At 43.5% G+C, this 24,557-nt stretch overlaps 2 protein-coding genes across 2 annotated transcripts in view; one reads left to right on the forward strand and one right to left on the reverse strand.

The window, feature by feature from the left end:
* Positions 1 to 6,441: 6,441 nt before the first annotated feature.
* bmp15 (bone morphogenetic protein 15) lies at positions 6,442 to 8,082 on the reverse strand. The gene is made up of 2 exons (XM_036549053.1): positions 7,865 to 8,082; positions 6,442 to 7,298 (listed from the first exon to the last, which is right to left on the reverse strand). Exons 1-2 carry the CDS (start codon positions 7,992 to 7,994, stop codon positions 6,442 to 6,444), a joined length of 987 nt encoding a protein of 328 aa, XP_036404946.1. The 5' UTR covers positions 7,995 to 8,082.
* A 4,918-nt stretch (positions 8,083 to 13,000) lies between these two features.
* The window catches only part of shroom4 (shroom family member 4), a 44,542-nt gene continuing 32,985 nt past the window's right edge, over positions 13,001 to 24,557 (forward strand). Inside the window, exon 1 of the mRNA XM_036548164.1 lies at positions 13,001 to 13,244. Coding sequence (XP_036404057.1) covers positions 13,074 to 13,244 — 171 coding nt within the window. The 5' untranslated portion in view covers positions 13,001 to 13,073. The remainder of the gene's footprint in view (positions 13,245 to 24,557) is intronic.

Here is a 24,557-nt window from a genome sequence, read left to right on the forward strand (position 1 = left end):
TCGGGCTATCTGCTTCCCCCTCGCTCCCGGGTCGCCCTTTTTCTGCCCCTCGATGATGTCACGTGTTTGGTAAATATTTGAGCGTCACACAGATAAACTGCTCAGCAATCCCCCCCCCTTTCTGGCATTCTGGCACGGGGAAGCGGATAAGAGCAAGCGTGCTCATCTTTGTGGAGGGATCCGCCCCAGGCCTGGGTGGGTGAGCTGCGGGGGGAAGAGGAGGCTGCAGACTCAAGAAGATGTAAACTCCAGCCTCTCTTCCATGGCTGCGCAACATAAAGCGTTAACAGGACATCACGGAGGTGACTGCTGTGTGACTGCTCCTCACAGACAGGCTCCACACCTCCGGTTGCTGTATGACAAGATGCAAAGACAGACATGACAGTCATCGGTGTTCCTTTTGTACTTCACTCCAGTGTCATTGTCTCACTCTGATGTGCAGTCAGACAACACTATGTGAGAGGAATGCTTGCCAAAAACCCTCATATTCATGACCGCAAGCACAAAGTCACACAGTCGTGGCACATCTACAAGCACAAAGTCACACAGTCGTGGCACATCTACAAACACGAAGTCACACTGACGTGACATATCTACAAGCACAGAATCACACAGTCATGAAATACCTACAAGCACACAGCCATAGTCACGTATTCGCAGGCAAAAAGGCTATGCTGACAAATGACTAGACCGTGAACCGTGAAAATTGCCGGAATTAGACAGCCTTTAAAAAAAATCTGTCACGCAGTACAAGCATGAACCCGGGAACAGTCAAAATGCTGAGCTCTCTGTACTCAATGTTCTTTACTTTGAACTCCCATTGGCATCATTATTATCTTTTTAAAAGATATCCTCATCCAGGGAGACTTATATTTTCTCCTAGTGGATATTCGAGCAGCTCCAGCACTGTGGAAGCTAGGACATCCTCCCTAATTCTCCTGTATCTTCGAAGGAGATTTTGGAAGGGTAAATTATTCAAGTGTTCTGGCAATCTAATGTCACATGGCATTGTCCTCACAGCTGTCTGTGTCTAAATACAGAAATTAAATATAAATCTCAAACAGGGAAAAACAGTTTAAGTATAAAAGCTTGTTGAAGATTTTCATACTCAAGTGCTTTCCATTGATATGAAACAGGCCTAAATTCAATCTAATCATAATGTTCTTTAAATTCAAATTCAAAGGTTTTTTGTGTTGAATTTAACAGCTATCACCAGGAAACATAACTTGTTCAGAGAAGGGAAAATGGTAAACAAATTAAATTTCCCTATGAGCAGAACCATAAAATATAGCCAAAAATATTACTAATAATGTTACTTAATGGCTAGTAAAATTAATAATCATAGTTAATGTCTGTTCCATGCAATCATCATAATAATATACAGGTCTGTCTCACTCTGCTAGATAATAAATATAAGGTATCAACATTCTATGACTTGTTCTATGACCAACTTGGTCAGAGAATTTTAAAGCTCAGTAGTAAAGAACCCAGTACTATACTTTCAGAGTAAATGCCAGCGGAAGACAAGAGGAGGCACAGAAACATTGAAACTTGGAGAAAATGGCTGACTGTAAAAGGCGAGAGGAGGTGATGTGAAGGAGAGGGGCGTCCGTATCGCAGTGGATAATGATGTGTGGTTACAGTGAGCTGTGGATGCAGAGACGAGAGTTATGAGGCTGCCACCAGTGCTTTATCAATGATGCATGGCATGGCAAGGATGCTAGCTGGCTAACCAGTGATGTGAAGTTGAAATATTGATGCATAAGAGTTGCTAATTCATGCCAGCTTTGGGTCAGCTCACCTCTGAATCTGTGCTTTAAAATTAAAATGATCTCTTTGTAATGAAACTTGCAACAGTGTGAATAATGTGGGCTGTCTTTTAGCTTTACTGCACATTTTTATGTATATTCCATGCATGTATTAGTAGAATAGTTTTGCATAGAAAATTAGACACAAGGTACATTTAAGAAATGGATGCACTTAAAAATGAAATTAATCATTAATTTTTGTTATATTCAGTAACAAACGTAGGTAAGTGCCTAGAAAACAGGGAGGAGGAAATCAGAAATCAGTATTTCTGTTCAGAATGAATCGGTATGAAAAGGAAAATCAGTCTCTATTCCCTGGTCATGTCTAGCTAATCAAGTAGGTCAGGGTTCCCAAAAGCACAATGGGGACAAAACCATACAGCTCTTTTAAGTGACCTCAATTCAATTCTATGACCAGTTGCATACACGTACTGTGCAAATATTCCCAGTCCAAAATAGCAACTAGACATAGCCATTTGGTAGAGACATCTGCAGATCTTTGAACCTCAAAAGACATTAAGTAACAAGTGTTACAAAGGTCACCCTGGCTCTGCTGTATAAATGTGCTATATTCCTCAGAATTGTTTTCCTCAGCCCCGACTATCACAACATGAGTTGCATCAGTGAAATTGAAAATCTAACATTGATCACGCACAGCACGCCTCATGACATCTTGAAGAATCACCTGCAGATGAAATAATGTATATTTTCTGAGCAAGGCAGGCACAGACATAGGCAAGCAATCGGGAGGAATCAATATAGGGACTTACATATTAGCCTGCCCCGCACTTGAACGAGGGTTTCAACATATGCGTTTGTGCAGTGCGATTTATAGCTGTCAAGGCCTTGTTCAATGCCATGGGGCCAGCAATGACCTTTGCTGGTACTTTCTTGTTTGTTTATGAGTCTTGGCAGACCATCATCTAGATTGTGGACGCGATTCAAGGACTGATGAGAGGAAAGACAAAGTACATTGTCCTGAACTGTAACGCAGAGCCTGGTGCCAAGAGAGGGAAAGAGTGCAGATCTGTCTCCCTCGCTCTCTCTCTTTCCCCTTGGACCCATAAGGCAAAATTTGAATGGGGCTGTCAGAGGAATCGCTGCAATCGCCTCAAAGGGTCACTGCGCTGAAGGCGGAGGGGCCGCCCTCTCGGGTGAGCTCAGAGCAAAGGTTCGAAACGAAGCCTAGGCATGGCTTGGCTTGCGCTTTTGAGGCTGTAGCAGGTGCATCACGGCTCACCCCACAGACGCGATCAGGGAAGCCCCCCCCCCCCCCCCGACAAGGAAGTCACACAAGCCTTCCACCTCAGCGTAAGAAGCTCTGAGGAGGACAAAATGGGCCCTGCATTTTCTGAGAAGGACTGTTGGCCACCATGCATGGCAAGAAAATTAACTCGGATGTAAAAATGTAAGTTGCATGGGGTTTTTCTTACCCGGAGACTGACAGGGGCTGGGTTTGCCACTGAACACAAATCTGCATTCTCTTGGGGGAAGTCACTGAGACAATCAAGTGTTGCTGTGACTTGGTGACACTACAGAATTTCCTTTATTCTCTGGGAGAATCACATCTCTCATTCATTGATAGGGGCATATGACTGAATGTTCATGGCAATAAACAGCTTACCTGTACAAGCCAAACACCACTGACCCTGTCATGACATCACATTAATTTAATTGATTACCGCCATGAAAAGCATCTGTTTTCCAGCTCTTCCCAGGATTACAAGTGAGGTGCGTTTCCATGAAAACCAGCTTGCTTCCCCACCTCCACAGAGATGACAGCTGTGATTTCATCTGGGCTGGAAGAGACGTGGAACACAGGTGTGTGTGTGTGTGTGTGTGGGGGGGGGGGGGGGGGAGCAGTCTCCAGAACCCGCCGGATGGTGGCAGCGATCATCTCTAAAAAAGGATATTTGCTTAACTGACTCATCTGGAAAATCGCTGCGCTTTTCAAACGCACTGCTGCAAGAAAGGCTCATCGCCGGGAAAAAGGCAGGACTAAACAGGACGCGTCAGCACTTTAACACCGTCGCTCAAAAACAGCAGGTTTGGTATGCAACTGTTTAACACATCTAAACATATTTTTCAGGATTTAGTGGAGTTTTATGACATAACTCTGCCTCTACCACCAAATCGGATGGATCTCAAAAATACTACATTGAGGAGATTATACTTACCAATTAAGTGATCAGCAGTATCAGTAGACTAAGAGGGGAATATTCATGCAAAAAGAAACCCTGAAAATCAAACTGACTTTATTCTAATTTGAAAATCAGTTCTCAGTTCAATTTTTTTGCAACTGCTGCTCACCATTCTTGTTCATCAGTGGGGAATGAAAGCTTCATCATGAATTTGAAACGCCACCAACATTGCTGTAACTTTTGTGGGAGGATGGCCAAATGTCCATCTCCAGTTCTAGATTACAGAGGGAGGTTTACTGTCCTGCACTAGGCATTTCATAACTGCATACCAGTGACCTTACCAACCATATGTTTATGAAACTTCACAAGTTGAAAAATATGTTAATGTTTTACACAATTTCCACAGAGGAAATTGAATGTCGTTTGACCAATGAGTCAGTTATGCCATCAGTGACTCACTCTCTCTTTCTGTCTCACTCACTCTCACACACACACACACACACACACACACACACACACACACAAACACACTATTCCATTTTTTTTTTCCCCACACTCTTGGGTACTCGGAGTCCATATCTTTTCCCTGTTGCAGAAATTGAAAACCCTGACAACCCCCCAAGCTAGAGGGGGAAACACCTACACAGTCTTTAAAATAAACATGAATATATCAATCCACTGCAATGGAATGACCTGTTGGTCATTTTCCATTATCTGAGAAAGGGAAACTGTCTTAAACACTGCATGGATTAAAAAGGAAAGGTTCTATTAAAAGCTTGTGTTTTTAAAGCCTTTTCGCCCCTAAATTGCACCTAAATTGATGATGCAGAATTGTTGTAAATAACACTCCAGCTCTTATAAAAAAATAAGAGAATGAGCTTCCAGGATGCCTGACCTAGGAAACGTGCTTCAGTGAACAGACAACTGTATTTACACTACCAATTTCACAATACAAAGTAACCTGCATTCGCTCATAGCAGTTACAAAATGCCAACTTGGGCCTGATATCTGGACAGCTTTTTGTGTCTGCCCACTAGCCGGTGTGACTTCTCCATGCTCTCTTCTTTTGGTTTGTGCGTTTAAAGGAACAGCACAGTAACAAAGGACAAGCTGATCTTGAATCCTCATTTAATATCCAACAACTGGTACAGCACAAAGGACCAGTGAGCCAGAAGCCCTACGTAAGATGTCAGAATTACAAACCTTTTTACACAGAAACTGTGTCTATGGTATTAGAAAAGCTATTTCTTCTTCCAGCATGGGGACAGAGCACCCTCTATTGACTGCAAAGGGTCTTTAGGAACCTGGAAATTTCTTTGGAGACACCTGAACATCTCTTGTACAGGTCAGGTCAGGTCCAGTCCTGCTGATTCCACAAACACAATCTGTATTCAAACCTTCTACATACAAAAAAATCTTTACAGTAGTCCTTAACACCACCTATTCACTCAAGTAGGGGATGGTTTGGGTTTGGGACCACAATACTCAAGTCCAACACTTGAGGGCAGTGGTGTCAGCTATTTTATTATATATAGTCCATGCTTGGAAGACCACATACCATTCCACACAATTTCAAATAAGTGTCACACAAACAAATATATATTTCAAGACAGAATCGTAGTAGTTATACACACATGGACATGCAAACATGATCAAGTTTGTTTAGTGCAGTAACACAGCCAATCAAAAAATTTTAGAAAAAACATGCATTTTATTTTATTTCTTATTATTCATCCTAAAACTTCCATTGTTTATAAGAATATTCAATCCTCCTCACGACAAACACTCATATCAAAGGTCCTCTTTCACGAAAGCATTGCACAGTCCCCCTGACAAACAGCAGCAATAAACAGGCCAGTGTCCATGTGTCTTTGCATGCTTTAAGAAGGCTACTTTATCTGCCCGGAAAATGTGCAAAACAGTGGTTTTGGACAGAGGTGATAGCAGCTCCTATAAAGACCCATGGTTCCCTACCTGTAGGTTCATTTTAAAAAAAGAAAAGAAAAGAAAAGAAAAGAAAGAGGGACCTTCTCACGTATAAAAAGTCTGAGGGTCAAACAAACGTGACCGCAGGGAAGTCCCCAAGGGGTGCCAACACTGTGCCTAGGTGCAGAGCAAGAAGTGTCCCCAGTTCCAACATCTCCTTCTCCGGGGTGATGTGCGCACGCATACATGACATGCACATGGAAGTGGTGGTTCGTCCCAGATTCCCGAATTCCACACAAACCGCTGTGGTGAAAGCATCAGCTCAGCACATCTGGAGTAGAGGAAATGGAAGGGGGGCAGTGACGGCTTGAAGGAACACAAACACCCAAGCTACGAACTTTAAAACACACGGGGCCGAGATCTGGGAGACCCTGGCTTCCCGTGTCCGGCACTACTACTTCTCCCTCCTGATAAGAAAGGGGGAGGGGGGCGGGGACGGGTCAACACTTCCAAGATGCGGTGCGCCCGCAATTCTCTGCGATTGGTGGGTTAAGGGAGGGCAGAGCCTATCGGCAGGTGCAGGACTCTGCGATCATGTCCTCATACTCTTTGTACACGATGCTGCCGTTCTTCTCCATCATGAGAACGCTCATGGGCTTGTACTTGTAGGGTACGCAGGAGGGTGGGGGCACCTCCCCCACGCCCATCTCGCTGATGAAGTTCTGCACGATGGCGTGGTTGGGCGAGTTGTAGCCGTAGTGGAGTATGCGCGGGCAGTCCCCGCTGCAGTAACGGGGGTTGTACTTGTGCGGGGCGATGATCCAGTGGTCCCAGCCCAGCTCGCGGAAAGTCACCCGGTAGGAGTGGAGCTTGCACTGGTTCTTGGCCACGCTGTTCTTGCGCGTGTAATTGGGGATGTCCGCGCCGATGTTGCCCAGCTCATTGGACCGGCGGGGCCGAGGGACAGAGCGGGCAGCAGTTATGGCTGACTCCACCCTCTGTCTGGGGGCCCCACCCTCCTCTTCCTCCAGGAAAAGCAGGAGGGCAGGGACTCTCAGCTGGGTTTTTGGTGAGGTGGGCTGCCCCCGTGTCCTCCGCCTGCCCTTTCCCCTCCCCACGGCGACCTTCACTGGCTTGTCCTTCGCGCACTGGTACTGGACACCCAGGGAGAGGTGCCCCTCACTCTGTGGGGACACGTGTGGTGTGATGTCGGTCTCAGTCCACTGGTCTTGAGGTCTGAGGGTCACACTGCCACCAGAGGAGATGGGCCGTCGGGCTGGCCCCCAGGATGAGACACTGACCCCACAGCTCACAGGTTGCTGAGAATGCGCACGGCTGCGCAAATGGACAAAGGCTGCCCTCACGAGTTTCTCCAGGGGGAGGGCTTTCAGCTCATACTCCACTGTGTAGCTGTACTGCAGATCTAGTGACATTTACACAGATACAAGCAGAGAAAGGAAGAAGACAACTGACAAACAGTGGCTATAATGATCACAGACAGCATCCTTACTCCAGCTGATCATCACAGAATAATCCTCTCAGACTGAAACATGACCATTTATGCACAGTGCTGCACACCTTTGCAACATTAAAATACTTAAAATACACGAATTTTCAGTAGGAATATTTAACACGTACCATGTACTAATATAAACTGTTAAGTTTTGTAGATAGACCTAAATTAAAAAAACGCGGTAATTCACACATTAAGCCTCACTAAGCACACCATCGTGCAGTGCAGCAATAATGACGTTTGCTATGAAAAACAGGTGCCTAGCAGGTTGAAATACGCAATAGACAACTTCACAGGAGGATGGTTCGATTATTTGATTATGCTAAATGGGTTCCATTCTTCAAAGTAAACCCAAACGCCGTCTTCTCGTTCAATAGTCTCAAAACGCCATCCCCGTCTACATTTATTTAAGGAAAAGAAGAAATCTACCTGGGATAAGGTAGCTATACTGCTCACTGTTTTTCAATGGAACTTACCTGGTGACTTAGCTGAGTACCGCTTGTGTGTTGAAATTGATCGAATCAGTCTGACGGTGTTGGAACCTAATATTCTGGGTTCTCTGGGTCGGCCATCTGTATCCGCAGCTCTGTTGTACAAACTTAACATATACTGCAAGTTCTGGTCTGCAGATTGCTCTTTAGTGAGGAATCTGTGGTGTAAATTGTGTGGTTGTCTATGGTCATTTTTGCTGGGTTGCACCGACGAAGCAGCGCTGCGAGATGAGGACGCCATTTCCCCAGCATTGTGTGGCGGTGTGAAAGTTGAAGACATCGAAAAGAGGCACAAAAATCTAAAAATTTTCAATAGGCTGTGACTGCTGGTAGCCTTCATGTTCAACCACTGAAGGGAATGACTGCTACAAGGAAGGCTACCATGGTCCAGAACTAGAGGCCGTGGTAGCCTATAGGAAGTAGCTCATATTGGTTTCGTAAACGAGCACGTTCTTCTGTGACCCCAATTAACCCTCACGTTCAGCATCAGGTGACGCTTTAGGCCAACGCCGTCCAAACAAGTACCGCAGCCACAATCAAATGTCAGTGAAGAAGGTCCCGTTTCAGTCGAATGTCTTACGAATGATGATCTTAAATGCGTTAAATTGTCGTGTCCTGATTATGTCGTTGTTGACACAGTATCTACACAACCGAATTGGTCTAATCGCTTCATTGCACCACGCCACGGACCAAACATTACTAAATTGTTTGTCCGAAGGAATGTAGAGGGGCTTCCAGTCCCTCGAGAATAATGGGAGGGATGTGGTGGTGTACCCCTCTAGAATGCCCCCTGTGTTTCCCAGTGTGTCTGCAGCAACCTTGAGAAAAGTACCCCATAACCTTTTATGCCTGCACTCATAACAGAACAAATCAATTCCACAAGTGACATAACACTTCTGTTACATCTGTTCTGTTATCACTTTTTTTTTTTTTGCTTTTCAACTAATAGTTGAACTGTTTAATCAGATGTGGAATCGATTTGTTCTTTTTCACTATCTTAAAAAAATGACTGTGGACATACAGAATTATTGACAGCTTTTCTTGACATTGCTACCCCTGCACGTGTGTGTGCCTGTGTGTTAGAAGTTCTCACTGGTGCAACGAATCTGTAATTTTGCACTGCTGAGGATGCAATTGTCATTGTTCTCGTCTTAGTGCTGGCGTTTGTTGAAGAGCTCTCCTTGACGGCACAATCGCATAAACTTGGGGTCCCGCATGCAGGCGCGGTCCTGGTGACGGCTGCTGGGAATTCCAAAAGTCGTCCAAAAAGTGTCTTAGATAGTTGCTGCTCTCCGCTGCGTAGCTTGCTCAGCCAGAAACACCACAGTCCTCGCTGGCACAGTCCGGAAGCCTTTGGAGACCTGCATTAACACAGTAGCACAAGCTGTTTTGTAAACATCACATTGTTACCTGCCAAATCCCTCAGTCTCAGAGCGCTGGGATGTTCGCTCACATCGCCGTAATCACTGGAAAAACATATGAGGATTTGAATGACTTGCGTAGGCTCTCTTTTGACATTTGCAATGAACTAATAATAATATATATTCCGATTTCCATGGATAGTATGGTATCAACATTTTTATTTATTTGTTCGTTTATGTATTTATTTGGCGGACGCTCGTAACCAGAGTGAATTGCTTTGCTTTACAGGCTTTTAAATGCATATTTAGGAGCAATAACAACCATTCGAAACAAAACAGACTGAATGATAAAATTAAACAGGCATCAAATTGTAGCATAATATGCTTAAATAAATGTATTTGCAGTTAATTTAATTATTTGTTTTTGATCCAACAAGAGGATAGGATCACATGGAGCAAGATAGCATCAAGTCTGCTGAAATGTTTGGAGCCAAACACCCCCAGGTTTAACCAGTATCTTCCCCTCCCATCTCTAATAATCTCAAGCTGTTTCTTGGGGTCCCTCTTCAGAGACACAAACAAGTAAATGGTTACTATTGAGGACTGTAGGTGGGGCTAAGGGGGGAGTAATTACTATAGTATCAGCCAGCCACAACAGTTATTATCCTCAGACAATAGCTGGAAGAGAGCAGGGAAAACTTCAGCAAATTAACATGCTGGAACCCACCATTAGTTCCTGAAAGCAAACCAAGTTTTGAGGGAATAAAACACATTTTTTATTATACAAGGGGCAGCAGAATAATTTATGGCACAGACAGTGATGGCTTGGCTGTCTCCTTAGAAAGACAATGAGAATCCAGTCAGCCTGATTTATTGTACTCATTGTTAAAGAATTAAAATGGCCATTTTGCATTAGTCAGATTCCAGAATACCAGAAGCTGGCTAGGATGTTTCCCCTGCTGCTAGGGGACATGGAAGGAGGGTGGTTCTCCTGAATCGAATACAACATACAATGGCAAATTCCTGAGGGGAAAAAACAACTACTTTGTAATTTTTCCTCTGACATTTTTCTCATATTACATTATCGTCATAGTACACAGCACTCATCCCTGGTCTTTGAGTAGCTTTCTTAAGGCATGCATGTTCTTAAATCAATCACAACATTTTTAACCCAAGACTGCCAAGTAAAATCTTGCTTACATTACCGTAGATATTTGTTTAGCAGACCCCTGTACCCAAGGAAACTTATTTCTCAGTGCTTTTCTCAATGGTTTACCCTTTAACATATTATCCATCTTTAAAAATATTTTATAGATATTTACTTAGACAGAGTTTGACACCTCTTTGAAAACATTGTTCAGTCAAATATGGAATGAATCACAGCGTGCTACAAATGTGAACAGTTTTGTAGCCATGCAGCTGAGTGCAACAGCAGTGTAAATTGATGTCACCTGAGCAGTATGGCAACATGTTGCTAAATGCTGCTGACCATGAGGCTCAAATTGACATTTGCTTTGAGCAAAACCTGAAATAGCATACAACTACATTCTAATTCTGGCCAAGTTTACATGAATATCAGCATGAATGGATACTCACCAAATAGGAGTGGGGCAGGAGTGGTTTCCTCTGCATCAGCAGTTTATGATAACTTACCTGCTATCATACCAAGCTTTCCTGGTAGCTTCTCTAACTCAAGCTGTGCATTTTATTACTGATGTGTGGCAATAAATATCTGTGACTACAAGCACATAGGTAAGCTGGCCCATGCCTTGTATATATACTCTTAAAATGTGTTCTCTTTCTCTAATTATTGTTATTATTGTTTTGTTTTCTATAAATTTGGAGCACTTCTTTAGAAAATTGAATGCAGCTGATGTATATGATGCATTTTTTAATGTAATGTGTTTTCTGATGTCAAATGATTTAATAATGATGCAACATTTTTGAGTAAGTAATTGATTTGGTGATATGTGTAAAATAATTTACTTTTTCGTGTACGTGCTGTCAACAATAAGTAGGCTATAATTAAAAATGAAAGCAGAACGCAGGTCTTTGCATGCATCCTATAATTTTGGTTCTAGGGCTAAATGTATTGTTTTTTGTTGATGATTTCTGCAAAATGGCGCCTTAAATTTAAAAATGCATGTCATGGGAATTAAAAGGAAGAATATAAAAGCAACATCGGCTCTCTCAGACTTGGCGATCAAAATGATCTGATCACGTGACAATCATTTGACCAAGTGGACTAATTCTAACTGGCAGTCCGCAGTCAGAGGCACCATACTTATTTGATGGGCAGATACTAAGTTCTGTAACTTAAATCCGAGCAATACGTTTATGTTCATAGAAACGTAGTGATATAAACATGCCTCCAACTACACACAACAGATGTCCTATCAATACAGGCATATCATTTTTCAGTTTATTTCTTAATCAAATTAATTGATAAAGAGAAACTTCAGGAAACATATGCCTACCGACATAACCTGCTGGACCGAGGCAGAACACATTACATTGACATAGGACTATTTCACGCTCAGTGGTAAGGAATCTCTACAACCCATTCAGTGAGGGGAATACACGCTTTCAGTTGGGTTGTAACCAGCATGAAAGTATGAACGCACGCGAAGCGACCACGGTTAAATACTTCAGGGCTCCGAGGAGAGTACTTTGACTTCCGTTCTGTTGACTTGCGGTAAGTGTATAATGATGAACAGAGGAGGGGAAACAATGATTACCGACACAGATGCGGACATAATTACGGGACCCGAATATGTCTCTTGTCCCTACAACTCAATCTTCTCGTCTTTCCACAGAACAGAAATAGCTTCACTTTTTCCGAGGCCCGCGGCTACAGAAATGCCATTGCAGAAAGAGCTCTGCCGGCAACGTTGACGTAACGTTAAATACAAACAAGGCAAATTGGCTTGCTGGCTAAGGCTATGCTATGACTAGTGCTGTTCGCTTGACGAAGCGGCTTCAATAAGCTGCTATACACACACATCGTCTAATTGATAACAAGACGGTGTGTGTTGTATATCAGTGCTGTAAGACTTTGTCCTGTGGCATTTTTACGATTTTTTTTCCCACTGTAATGAGAAAAAAAGTTTTGGTAAATCTCTGCGTGTTGATTTTTTTTGTGAATATAGCCTAACGTAACAAGCCAAAGTTAAGTACGCTTGCTCCCTAAAAGCTATGGAACTTTACATATCGTAATTTAAAGCACAACAGGACTTTCATTCACTTTCTGCGTTTGTTGGCCAACAATTTAAAAATGAACTAAAATAACACTTTTTGAGCAAGAAACTGGGCTAGAACCTTGGAATGCGAAGCAACTACGGAAACGACATAAGTTTCCGTAAGCAGGTGTCCTAAATCACTTATTTTACAGTTACCTAGCTAGAGACTGGCCATATGCGGTCATTTATTAAATGGAAACATCTATTAATTTGATCGAACTCGACAAAAAAAGAGTTCCCTACAATGCAACCAAGTTAAACCTGATATCTCCACTCTCAAACTCAGACAGACATAGCTGACATTGCACCACACCAATGTGTCTTCATCTCATGAAAACTGCCGCTACATTTTTCGTAGGAAAACAATGCAACGGTTGATGCTGTGGAGTGTCCTCCCCCTCCCGCACTCCGCATTGGACGTTGAAAAGTTAACCCCCCGTTTCCAATGGGCCGTTCAGTTCGTCACTCAAACTCCCCCTCTTTTCGGCAGGAACACTTCCTCTGTGTAATCGGAGTCCCGTTTCTCTCCCCAATCTCAATGCTCGGGCTGCAATGTAACTCTGGCGATGGGGACTCGAAACTTTACAGCAACACATGGATAGTACACCAGTGACAAAGGACGCGAGTATCACGGAGCAGAGAATGGAGACTGTGGAACAGCTCGTGTCCTTCCATCACATCCACGTCCAGCTGCACGGAGGTGCCCCCTGGGGATTCACGTTGAAAGGAGGACTAGAGCACGGAGAGCCGCTCATCATAACAAAAGTAAGTTCTGGTCACTTTGCGTAGCTAATAACCTCCGGTTAACCTCAGCTCCCCAAGTATCTAAGAATTTAAGTTTGCTTTTTAAAGTTTTCAGCACAGGCTACATTCTCCCACGACACATCTGTAGCGAAACATTTTGAATTGCCTTTGTTGCTCTTGTCTGCAACTTGTCTCGGGGGCGGTTGTTGCTGGCTAGCTAACTTGACTATCTAAAAAATCCGTTATTCTTAGACATGTGTCGCGAATCTGTTTCTGTTAGCTGGCTAAGCAGGTAATTCTGACAGTTTCGTCCAACCGACCACACGTGGACGTGTGTATCCTATCTCCTAGGTAATTTACATTTTGGGTTTTGTTCTAGCCTATCTAGCCTGTAAGAGCCTATTGCATGTCTTAGTCGTAGTTAGCTGGTCTACAAGTAGCTAGCTACTTCTCAAGTTTCCAATGGACAATTCACGTGGCCAGCTAACATCGTTGACAATATCGGATGGGTAAAATAGCTTGTTGAACTGTTGTCAGTATGTCTGGGAAAACCAGCTCAGCGCTTTTCGATCTTTCTGAGAACATCATTGAAAGTTCCGCCGAATTCCTGCTCTCCAGTGATTTTATTTTTCTCGCCACAGGGAACGTTATTGCAAGATCAGTGGCTTATCTGGTGTGATGGTTGCGGGTGCTTTTATTAAATGTTTTTATTGTTAACAAACCATAGCAACATCTGCCGTACATTCCTGTGTAAAATGTCTCGCGTTCGAATGCTTGGTAATTATTTTCGAAATGATGTAAATTGCACACAGTGGAAGTATTAGTCAGCAGTCGCTTCTTGCAGCGGTTTCGTGATCTTGGCGGCATAAGTTAGCTACCGCTCAGAGAAAATGCACGGCACTATAATTAAATTGGATTACTATTTGCAGTAAAATTACTCTTGCTTAACAACCCAGAAAAGTTCAAGTATCTTTCTGAATGTCATTGTTATGCGTCACCCGATGTCTAAGTAGGAGGAATTTTAAAGTAAATAAACACAAAGCCACTAGAAGCAGAAAACTGAATTCTCAGTTGCTTTCCTAAATGGTTGCAGGGCAGGGTTGTTATGGTTGCTCGCATATGACATATGGGGACAGCAAAGACCATCCGAGAGTAGTTTAAATCAGGTATCATGTGAAATGGGTTGTCTGCTTCTGTTTTTTCATCTTGATAATCTATTGCCCCAAATGGCTCCCACGGTGTCCCACGATGAACTTTGAGCCTTTGGCCCATCAGTTGCAGTTTATTTACAGCGGTTAATGCACATACCTTAGTGGACAGTGCCACCCCCCCCCCCCCCCCCCCCGACACACAACCCCTTTGTCTCTGCCAGTAGTTTTTTTTTTTACATTTTCTTTGGCCGAACACGTGACGGAACGCTTCTGACTTCTCAGCGCATTAGTCAATGGAAAGGACCCGCAGTATGATGGGGGAACCGTACTGCCATGGGAAAGATCGACTCCTCGCAGAAGATAAAAATCAAAGCCAGCATCTGCTTTATGTCAGCACCTTGTTAGCACCCGCTAAGTTTGAATGGGTGTCAGAACAATACGCGGATCACAGTGGTTTCTGTGTCGACATTTAGTGATTAAATGCTCAACTTTGCGGGGAGGAAAAAGATCTGGGAAAGGTACGCATTTGTGGCGGGGTGCTAGAAAAGTTGCCATGTCTCCACAGTGGTGTTTATTTATTTAATTTATTAGCATAGTTGAGCCATGAATCAGTTTTTTTTTCACTCCTGGGTCTCAGAATGAATGAAGGCATTGTGAGGTTTTGTCCTGCAAAGTGATAAATGTTTCTTTCATCTCAGGGATTGGTGTTCATGTTACAGGCACAGCCGTCAGTGTGTGGCGTAGCCCGGGGCTGGTTAGACAAGGCTATTTTGGCACTAAGTAACTCGATGATCGAGCACAGAAGCTGCTGTCTGGCTTGCGCTGTTTCTCACGTTAAAATTCAAATTTCATTACGTCACCCGTCCAGGTCAACTTACACGTTACCCTGGCGCCTTTATAGAGCTGAATATTTATGGTAATTTGGGTGGACAGTTACAGGTTTTTTTCAGGTTTTTGTGGGATTTGTGTGTACAACACTAGTTCAGCTTTCCAACCTCTGCCTGGCGCTGCCTCCTTGTGTTTTTTTTCCTGGATCTCAGCACCTTCAGCTTGACCTAAAATAAATAAATACATAAATAAATGAGAAAAAATGTAATAGCTTGTGGGAGTTCAGCTGCATAGGGTGCTTCCGTTTGTTATTACTGGAAAATCTCCTACCTTCTCTCCCAACACGTTTGTATGGGGGAAGGGTTGGTGCACTGAAGCCTCCAGCCTCCCCTGGTCTCCTTTGCCACATTCCGGCGCAAGTGTTGATTTATTTTTCTTGAATGAAGACGTTTAGGAGGAGGTGACTCCCCCCCCCCACCCACCCACCCCAGAGATCACATTCTCAGACTCACCCTGCAGAGCAAGGGAAGGGGTGAGGGAGGGGAGGGATGGAGGGTTACTTGAGTTTAGGAGCCCAGCAGGAGAAGTGCAGTGGGACAGCCAGTGAGTGCAGAGAAACTTGGGGTGACTTTGTCTGCTGGCCAGTGCAGTTGGTGTCATTGGCTGTGATGTTGCGTGAGTCACGTGGCATTCCTTAATTTGTAATGTAATAGATCTGTGTGTGTCAGTTTTGCCTGTTAGTCAGAATGAAGTCCCTTTCTATTATTATTACTCCAGTAGCAGTTTTTGATAGCTATCTGTTATGTACTCGGTTCTGTCATTTCTGAAGCTGGCCTGAACCAAATCGTCAGTTTGTTTCTCAGGGAGTCATTGGCAAGACTGAATAGGCTACCTATCTAAATTGACATCAGGTAGTCTGAGATAAGTGCTTGTCCAAGATTACGATACCCCCGAGGGGTCAGCATTTTAAATGGGAGGGCGTGGGGAGTGAGAGACGCCTCATTGCATAGACTCTCTTATCTAAAAATCGCCATTCCCAGCATCACGGCCCAGTCCGTTTTCCACTGCAACACACCAGTGAATAAGAAAGCCCAGCTGGGGAGGGGAGCAGCCAAGAGCTGCTAAATTGTGCTTCCCCTCTCTGCAAGGGGACCGTTGGCTTGTGGGACATAATAACAAATATAATTGGGTGCAATTTTTGGTATGCGCGGGGGTCTTGGCCACACATCCTGTGGGGAGTGCTGATCCCTGCACTTGCTGCCCTGAAGCAAGCCGGGGAGAGCACTGCGAAGCTTTAACCCTTTGTTCAGATCTGAGGCGGCCGATCTGATAGTGGAGAATCCTCTGCCTAGACTTGCTAACTGGTTAACCCAAAACACATGCTTTGTGTCAGACACACGAGTCCCTATGCAGCCCCTTAGAGCTCTGCTCAGCTGGAATGTGTGTGTTTCAAGTTCCATGGAATTGTGTGTGTGTGTGTGTGTTGCAGGGATTTTTCTTCAGAGATTAGGTGAGCTTTGTTAATGAACCATGAAATCTTAACCTGCACTGGTTTTGTGGTGTGATAATGTTGTGGTCATTATGGGTTGCATTTTTACCTTACAGCTGAAAGGTAGTAAAATGCTACAAATGTTTTAAAAATGGAGGTGTTCACATTTAAAATTAACCCATTTTAAACCTGGCAATGGCTGTAACGTGTTTTCTGCCATTCTTGCTGAAATTCAGGGTGTGCATGCTGAATCGCACACCGTTTTCACAGCTCAGATCTTGTAATACATCATCACTTTATGATTGATCGCATTTTCTTTTGAGTGCCAGATTCACCGTCAGTGTTTGGTGACATAAGCCCAGCTGATGGGAGGGGCCGCCAGTAACTACTTAAAAATGACTGCTCGAAAACATTATGTACTTAATTTATTCATCAGCGCTGCACAGTGATTGATGTCGCTGTGCAAATTCACAGATATTTCCTTTATGGGGATTGGCTGACACCGTGGGCTCTGTGGAAGACACAACACTGATTCACCAAAACGTGTCCAATGTTCCAGCCTGTTTTTTGGGGGGATGCAGCTGGAGAGGTGTAGAGGAAGAAACACAATGACAAGAATACAAATGATCTTTGATCTCTTTATGACAGTGATTACAGAACATCACTGCATTGTATCCAACACTCAAGCGAGTAAATGGGACATTTTTACGGAAGTGACTATTCTTTTTTAACAGAGGTAAACCTAAATTGTGACACAGTCCAGGGAAGCTAGGGGTGTTCATCCAGAGAGAGATTACTTTTCTTTCCCTGGAAATTCTGAGGGACAATCAAGTCTTGGAGGAGTGTACCATTTGTGGCAAGTTACGCAAAAACTCTTTTTCTCATGTGTTGGTCACACAGGCCTGTGGCATTAGCGGTCTTTTCCAACCCCTGGACGTTGTGGTCTCCTGGGTCAGTTTGGAAAAAATAACCTAAGTGATGGCTCATCCTTGCATGCTGAGTCATCCTTAGCACACTGTAGAGCTGAAACGTTGTAAGACCCACTTTGAAGTGTGATGACAAATCAGTGCAAATCAGGTTCAAGGCACTGTCCACTGATGGATCCTCACTGGGGAGAGGTTAAGCACCCCCACCCCAACCCCGGGGGTGTAGCCAGAGCGATGGAGCCGATGTTGTTGTGGGTCTGGAGACTTGCTGTGAAGTCCTATCTCCCATCTGAGGACCCCGAGTCTAGCCCCGAGTCTAGCCTGGACCCTTTAATATTGTCAAAACCACACACACACACACACACACACACACGCAATGAGGTGAAAAGGCTTGGCATAGGGGTCTGTTCTCAGTGTACATCTCCTCGGGCTCTGGTTCTGTAGAGTTGCCACAATTTTACAAACATAATTGTGTTGATCCTCACCTTTGCAATAGTAGTAATCCACATTGATGGGCCTTTATTTTTTGTTATTAATTATTTTTATTGATATCGCTAATTTGAAATTCTTTTTGTGGTTTAGTTTGTTTAGTTACTTGATTAAGCTCTCCTACTCAAAGGTTGACATACTAACCCAAGAATACATTTTGTACTCTAATGGAGAGGAGATGTGACCAAACTCCGTGTACCTGCTGAGTACTATAGGCACAGAGCAGCAGTGTTGAAGGGGGTCACTGTCTGTTTCAGCTGAAATCTTACAACATAAAAACTGTAGCCTAAGTTCTGTAAAAAGGCAAATGGATTAAGCTAATTGGTCAAGACTAATTGGCCAGCTAAACGTGCTTTGAGAGTTCATGAGGCTGAGAGGGAAAAAGGCCTGACCTGTTTGCAGGGGAGTCTTATATCAAACATGGAGTCACTCTGTGCATCTTGGGCAGAGGACGTGTGGTTGGCAAATGCTTTGTGAGCAGAAACCACAAAACCAGCAGGAGAGTCCTCTGTTCCTGACACAGTTTAGAACTCTTCATTTGGAAGCCAAAAAACATTTAAGGCAAGGAATGACATGAAAGTCTGGTTGTTGTGAGTTTTAGTTCCCTTCCTTAACAGCAGCCTGCTGTGTGTCCGCTGCCCTGGAAACAGAGCCCATAATGGTTTTCATTGCGTTGATAATGGTATAAACACCATAAGAAGCCTGCCAGATAAGAGAAGTTAAAGTAATGGTAGCTGCCATAAATGTAATAAATGTCATATGGACCACATCCTGTTTTCAATGTAATTTAGGGCCATGTACAACAGCAACATCCCCCTCTCCATCCCATTATATGATTTAGGCTCTAATTTCTAATCCTTTATGTACGCTTTCACCCTGAGGGTGTTTGTTTAAGAGTAGCACTGTGCCAGTGCCTTAACCACAAAGTGAACTGTTAAACTTCAGACGGTTGTACTGGGAGTGCAATGTGGGGTTTCTGGCCTGTGTATAACATTAACAACAACAAAAAATGTGCAAAATTTAAATCTGTGAGTATGTATGTGTTCCAGTACGTGCACATCATATACATTATATATGTACACAGGCATGCACACACAAATGCAATCATATATAAAAGGTATCTGTACAATTAGTCGTCTGCCTTTTCTTCCATCATATTTGTAGCTTGGTACTTGAAATACAGAAATAGAAGAAATGTATTAATTGTTGCAGTTCACAAAGCACATATGTGTCAGTCATACATTGTATTGGCCTGTGAAAGGGTTAAAATGCCTCATAAGGGGATGTTGGACTGCTGTTTTGCCTTATATGTTTACAATATACATTTATTCATTTGGCAGACGCTTTTTTCCCAAAATGACTTACAAGTGAGGCAGAGTATAACACGAGCAAAAGGCATACAAGGAGTCACAATAGTAGAAGTGCTGCATGACCAAGTTTCAATAGTTGTGACTGCTGTATTTTTATTTCTGATGTAAAAGGTTGGTTTTATGTTTTTAGAAAGTATAGTGTCACTGTGTACTTACAGAATACCTTAACGAACACTGAAGGTGATTCAGTTCTAGCAACCTGACAGAGTGCAGTCAATATAGCTACGCATGGCAGCCATATGGATGTTTTATTGAGTGACAAACGTCCACACTGCAGATTCTAGGATCTCCTCATCCAAACGCAGGAAAGTGAACTTCAGCACTGTAACAAATCTAATGAACCATGGGAAGGCACTGCCCCTCTTAGCAGCCCGCCCCCTGTCCCATCTGGCATTCTTACAAAATGCAGTAGCTCGTTTCTCATGTATTTGCACACGGAAAATGCAGACTACCACACAGGTGTATGTGCAGTAATCCTCTTGGATTTACAGATATTAGTTTCTTTATTAGTTATTCTGCTGTAGTGCGGATCACGCCAAACGGCCTGAGGCAGGTGGGTCCTGTCAGAAAGCACTTCCCGCACAAGACTACGCCCTCTCCGCAAGTCCGTCTGCTCACAGATAACATTTCAGCCGGCGCTCTTTGCGAAAGGCACTTGGAGCGCGTGCATTTCTCCTGTGTCTGTGTCCAGCCAAACTGCGTGGTGGACACGGTTTTCATCAGGTCATTGAAATCAGGAAAGGCAGTTGTACACGTTCAGCGAATTGTATACTTGCCATGTCTAAAAAGTTCAAAATCCAAATGTTGGAATTGGTTTAACATATATAGTTACGTTTTTTGCTGTTGCTAAGAGGATATCAAACAATGAATGAGTGAGATTGTATTATGTGGATGTTTGTAGGTGTTGATCTGATTAACATTATTATTTTGTTGTATTTGTTTAGCTTAGTTGTATGTATGTTTCATGAATGCTTGATTATAGGTGTTCCAATAAATATTTTAAGTATTTATCATAATGTATTCTTGTTTCACACGCTACAAGTGTAGGAGTCTGTCAGTAGTCTTGCAGACCAGCTTTTAGACCCAGCCCAGCACTGTGGATGACAGTGTGACAATTCCAACTATCGTTAACTAACCGCTGCAGTTGAGCTTTGGTGTGGGAGGCTGTTTAGCTAGGAACATGAGGCACAGTCATCAGAGAATGTTCCTGTTCCCAGTACTTCCATAAGAAACAAAATAAGCTTCCTGAAATTCCACAATCTGCAGATATATTGTTTGGCAAACACTGCAAGTCCTTATCAATCCAGAAAATCTCTTAATGCTGCACCCAGAGCTTAGGGTGTGCTAGCCATTCTTTCCCTTTTAGATTTCATTTGTTGATGGAACTTGTTTGTAAGATCCAAGCATTTTGATTGAAGGGCAAGGAGGTGAGAAAGTGGACTGTCTGAGGCAAATTAAAGGTAACATCAGTTAATGTCTCAGATTTAATGTTGTTCCTTGCCTTTACTGTGCTGTGTGTCCGCATTGGGAAATGTCATTTATTTTAATGACTAAGATTAAAAGTTGATTTGCAGTGTTATGCTCTACTGTTCATAACCAGGTTCATTCTATATGAATTGCTCGGGAGAAGAGCGTCTAGTAAAAGAGCCCAGAATCCATTGCTCTACCTCTCCTTCCAAATTAAATTAGCAAATCACAGGACTGTTATCCATTCTTGAAAAACCTGCTCTTGATGACTCTAATGCATTAAATACAGACTCCAAACGTCCATCTAAACTGTAGGAAGTCTTTTTTGCATGCTGAGCTGTTTTTGCCTTACTTCACATAAAATTTACATGCATTTTAGCATTTTTTTATCTCTAGCTGCATGCGTTCCATAGGATGGAGACATCTTTGGGAAGATGTGCCAACAAATAAAATATTGGTTGAAAGTGAAGAAATTACATGGTTGAATTTGTTGAGGACAGCCATCTGTACCTGCTTTGAGGGCTTGCATGAAGTTAGGAATCAAGCGTGCAGCGTTCGTGACTGCCTTGTGGAAGGAGACCAGTTCCTCCGCTGTGGGACGCGCTGTTTGTATTTTCAGGGTGTATGTGCACAGCACATTCAATTTTATATGTTCGGGGAGGCTTCCCCTTGATTTGCCCTCAAAGGGACCCACTCTCTGGGATTTTAAAAGGAAATTAAACCTTTTTATATTTGCTTTGACGTAGTGACTGTCGAAAGAAGAATGCCTTTTGCTTTTCTAGCGTCGGGTATGGTTTAGCCTGCATTCTGTGAGTCCTGACACAGTGGCATAAATGAAGGTTAGAGTTTTTTGGCTCACGTCCATATAAACGGAAATGAAAGCAACCCCATATCCCCCTCAGAATTCTTGTGGTGCAGGATGAAAGTTGCCGATCCCCCCCCCCCCCCCCCCAGCTCCCCTTTTGCGGAGACCAAAGGGACTCTGATCCCTGGGTGTCCTGACTGCATAGCCAGAGTCTAGCCCTCTCTGACCTGAACCGGTTGCTCTTAAAACCAACTTTGTTCTCTGTGGTAGTAGAAACATTACCTTCTTGTGTGACCAGGATCTGAATACTAGACCTTTCCTGTATTTTCAGGGTTTTTAGAGGTGTTGGAGACTGATGGTATGTGTGGCTGGGCGCTCTGTTTGCTTTGGACTGATTCTTGGTAACGAGGATACTGTTGGCCTCTGTTTCACATGACTTCCACAACGAGTGAATTTTGCCGGGTGACAAAAAAACAACACAAACAAAGCTCAAGTGCTTACAGTCCTTCCTCCTGGGCTATGTGCAATTGCTGACGTGTTAACTATTGATCCATAATTTTCCTCGCAAGACCAACACCAGGGCACCAGCCCCGAAACCGTGACTACTCTGTGATTGTGACATGCAAACATAGTGTGGGAATCATGGCTATCATTACTGAATTAATGCAGGTGAAGTTTGGCGTTGGAACTAAGGCAAGCCTACCCATCTCTGTAAAAATGGCTGTGTAGAGGAAAGGTTGTGGCCAAGCACTGCAAAATTCAGGCAAAGTAAGGCATTTAAACATTTGGGTGGTCTTTCCCCAGCAGCAGGGAGTGAGAACAAACTGATTTGGGAGCTCTGCTCAGCCTCAGTAAGCAATGCAGTAGCCCAGAGTCTGTTTAGACTACGCTTATTGATTTTCCTCAAGAGGCAGGAAGTGAGATCACAAGGGTTTTCTCTTTCATGTTTTCTTCATTAACGGTGCCGGCATTCAGTATCTGTTCTGGGTTGCCCTAAGAAAACTGTTGGAACAACTTCTGACTGCTGTTGGTTTTCCTTGCTGTCGGCTTTTGCCTACTTTTGCGCTCATCCGAGAGGCCTCTTCGCAGAGACACACCCCAGAAAGCCCGCGTCTCCGAGGGAGGCAGTCACAGAACCACAGAGGTTTATTTTTCCCCATTTCCCCTGGGCCATTTGGCGAGAGCAAGGTCATTCCACTCGCGTTACTGCGTGAATGGTGCACCACGGACCCATTCAAAGGCCTATCACTGTTGGAGCTGTCAGGCCCTGCTCCTCCCTCCTGTCACCAGTCAGGCCACTGATTGATTTATCTTATTTAGTCCTTTTCCAGGAGGCCATCAGCTCAGTGACATGACTCATTGTCCACTGTGTAAAAGGGGGTAGCTTTCCCAGTAGTGTGACTGAGAACTGGATCAATTTACTCATAGTTAACACTTTTCCACACTATTTTGAATAGAAGCGCATGTCTATGCACCGATAAAGAGAATGCTAACCTGGGTGTAAGCTTAATTTCAGGCTAAGTTTGCAGGATCATATTATAGGGTGTTCTTTGTTTTCTCTGGATGGATGTCCTTATCCAGGGAAACTCACAGTCACAATGCTCACAGTCTTGCATGTTGTGAAACTGATTTACACAGCTGTATTTTCTCTGGTGTAGTTGAGATGAAGTACGTTGCTTCAGGGATCTGCAGGGCTCTTAAGTGGCTCAGACAGTAAAAGACTTTGTTTGAGGTGCTGGCTGAGCCGTGTGGCCCAGGTTTGAAACAGACCGTGTCATTTGCTGACAATGACTGGGAGTCCTCATTGGCAGAAGAAATTGCCTTCGTTCTTCTGAGGATAGTGGTGGGTGGGTTGGCATCCCCTCGTTTCTCTGTTTTTCGGGCTCCTGGTTCTCGCATGGGTGCGTATGAGTTACTCAGATAGCATCAGGATGTGCCAGTCCTCCGACAGCATTTGCCCCCTGGTGCGCTGGGGGACTTTGTGTGTACTCGCCTCACCCAATACTCCTGCATGGGTTCAGCGATTACTGTTGTTGTGGTGATGAACATAAATGGCATAACTGGTGACATAGTTGGGTGTAAAAAGGACAGAAATGCAAAAAAAGGGTTATATATACAGTGCTCTGGCTGGGATTGGGTTATTAGTGTAATAGCCACTGCCACAGTGTTTGATTGTAGTCTGAAAGTGAGTACTGTAAAATGTTAAACAGTGGTTTAACTGTGATACATTTGTGTGCAATTAAACTACTAACTGGACAAACTAACTAAATGGAACTAATACCTGGAAACATGAGCTAGCATGTTGCTAGCTCCATGACTGACAATTCCAGTGGTAAATGGCTAAATGGTATTACCTACCTAGTGAGGCAACAACAGCTACCTAAGTAGCATGTTTGTCAGTGAATTATGATAAAACAAATGACCTTTGTTTGAGATGAGGTATTTTGAAGGAACTGGCCACCGTTAGCTAATGGAGGCCTGCAAGGGGCTGATATTTCAAAATCAATACTTTTTGCTGGCTGGGTGATTCCATAGTAACAGTGGTGTGGGGCTCTGTCAGAGTTAATAAATGGCAAAAATTGACTTTTATATGCTAATAAATCAAACAGGACAAAGTTTGAGAAGAAATTTTCATCAAGGAACCGATGGAAAGCAATTGAATGGGTATTAGTGTATGTACTTTGAAAACTGCTGCAGTTTGTATATATAACATGCAGGCAAATTATGAATGGTGTTGATGAAATGTATTTGAAAATGTGAAAGTCATGAATCATGAAGATTTAAAAGAAATGAACAAATTTAAACACGC

The sequence above is a fragment of the Megalops cyprinoides genome, chromosome 16, assembly GCF_013368585.1.
Source record: "Megalops cyprinoides isolate fMegCyp1 chromosome 16, fMegCyp1.pri, whole genome shotgun sequence".
NCBI classification, from domain to species: domain Eukaryota; kingdom Metazoa; phylum Chordata; class Actinopteri; order Elopiformes; family Megalopidae; genus Megalops; species Megalops cyprinoides.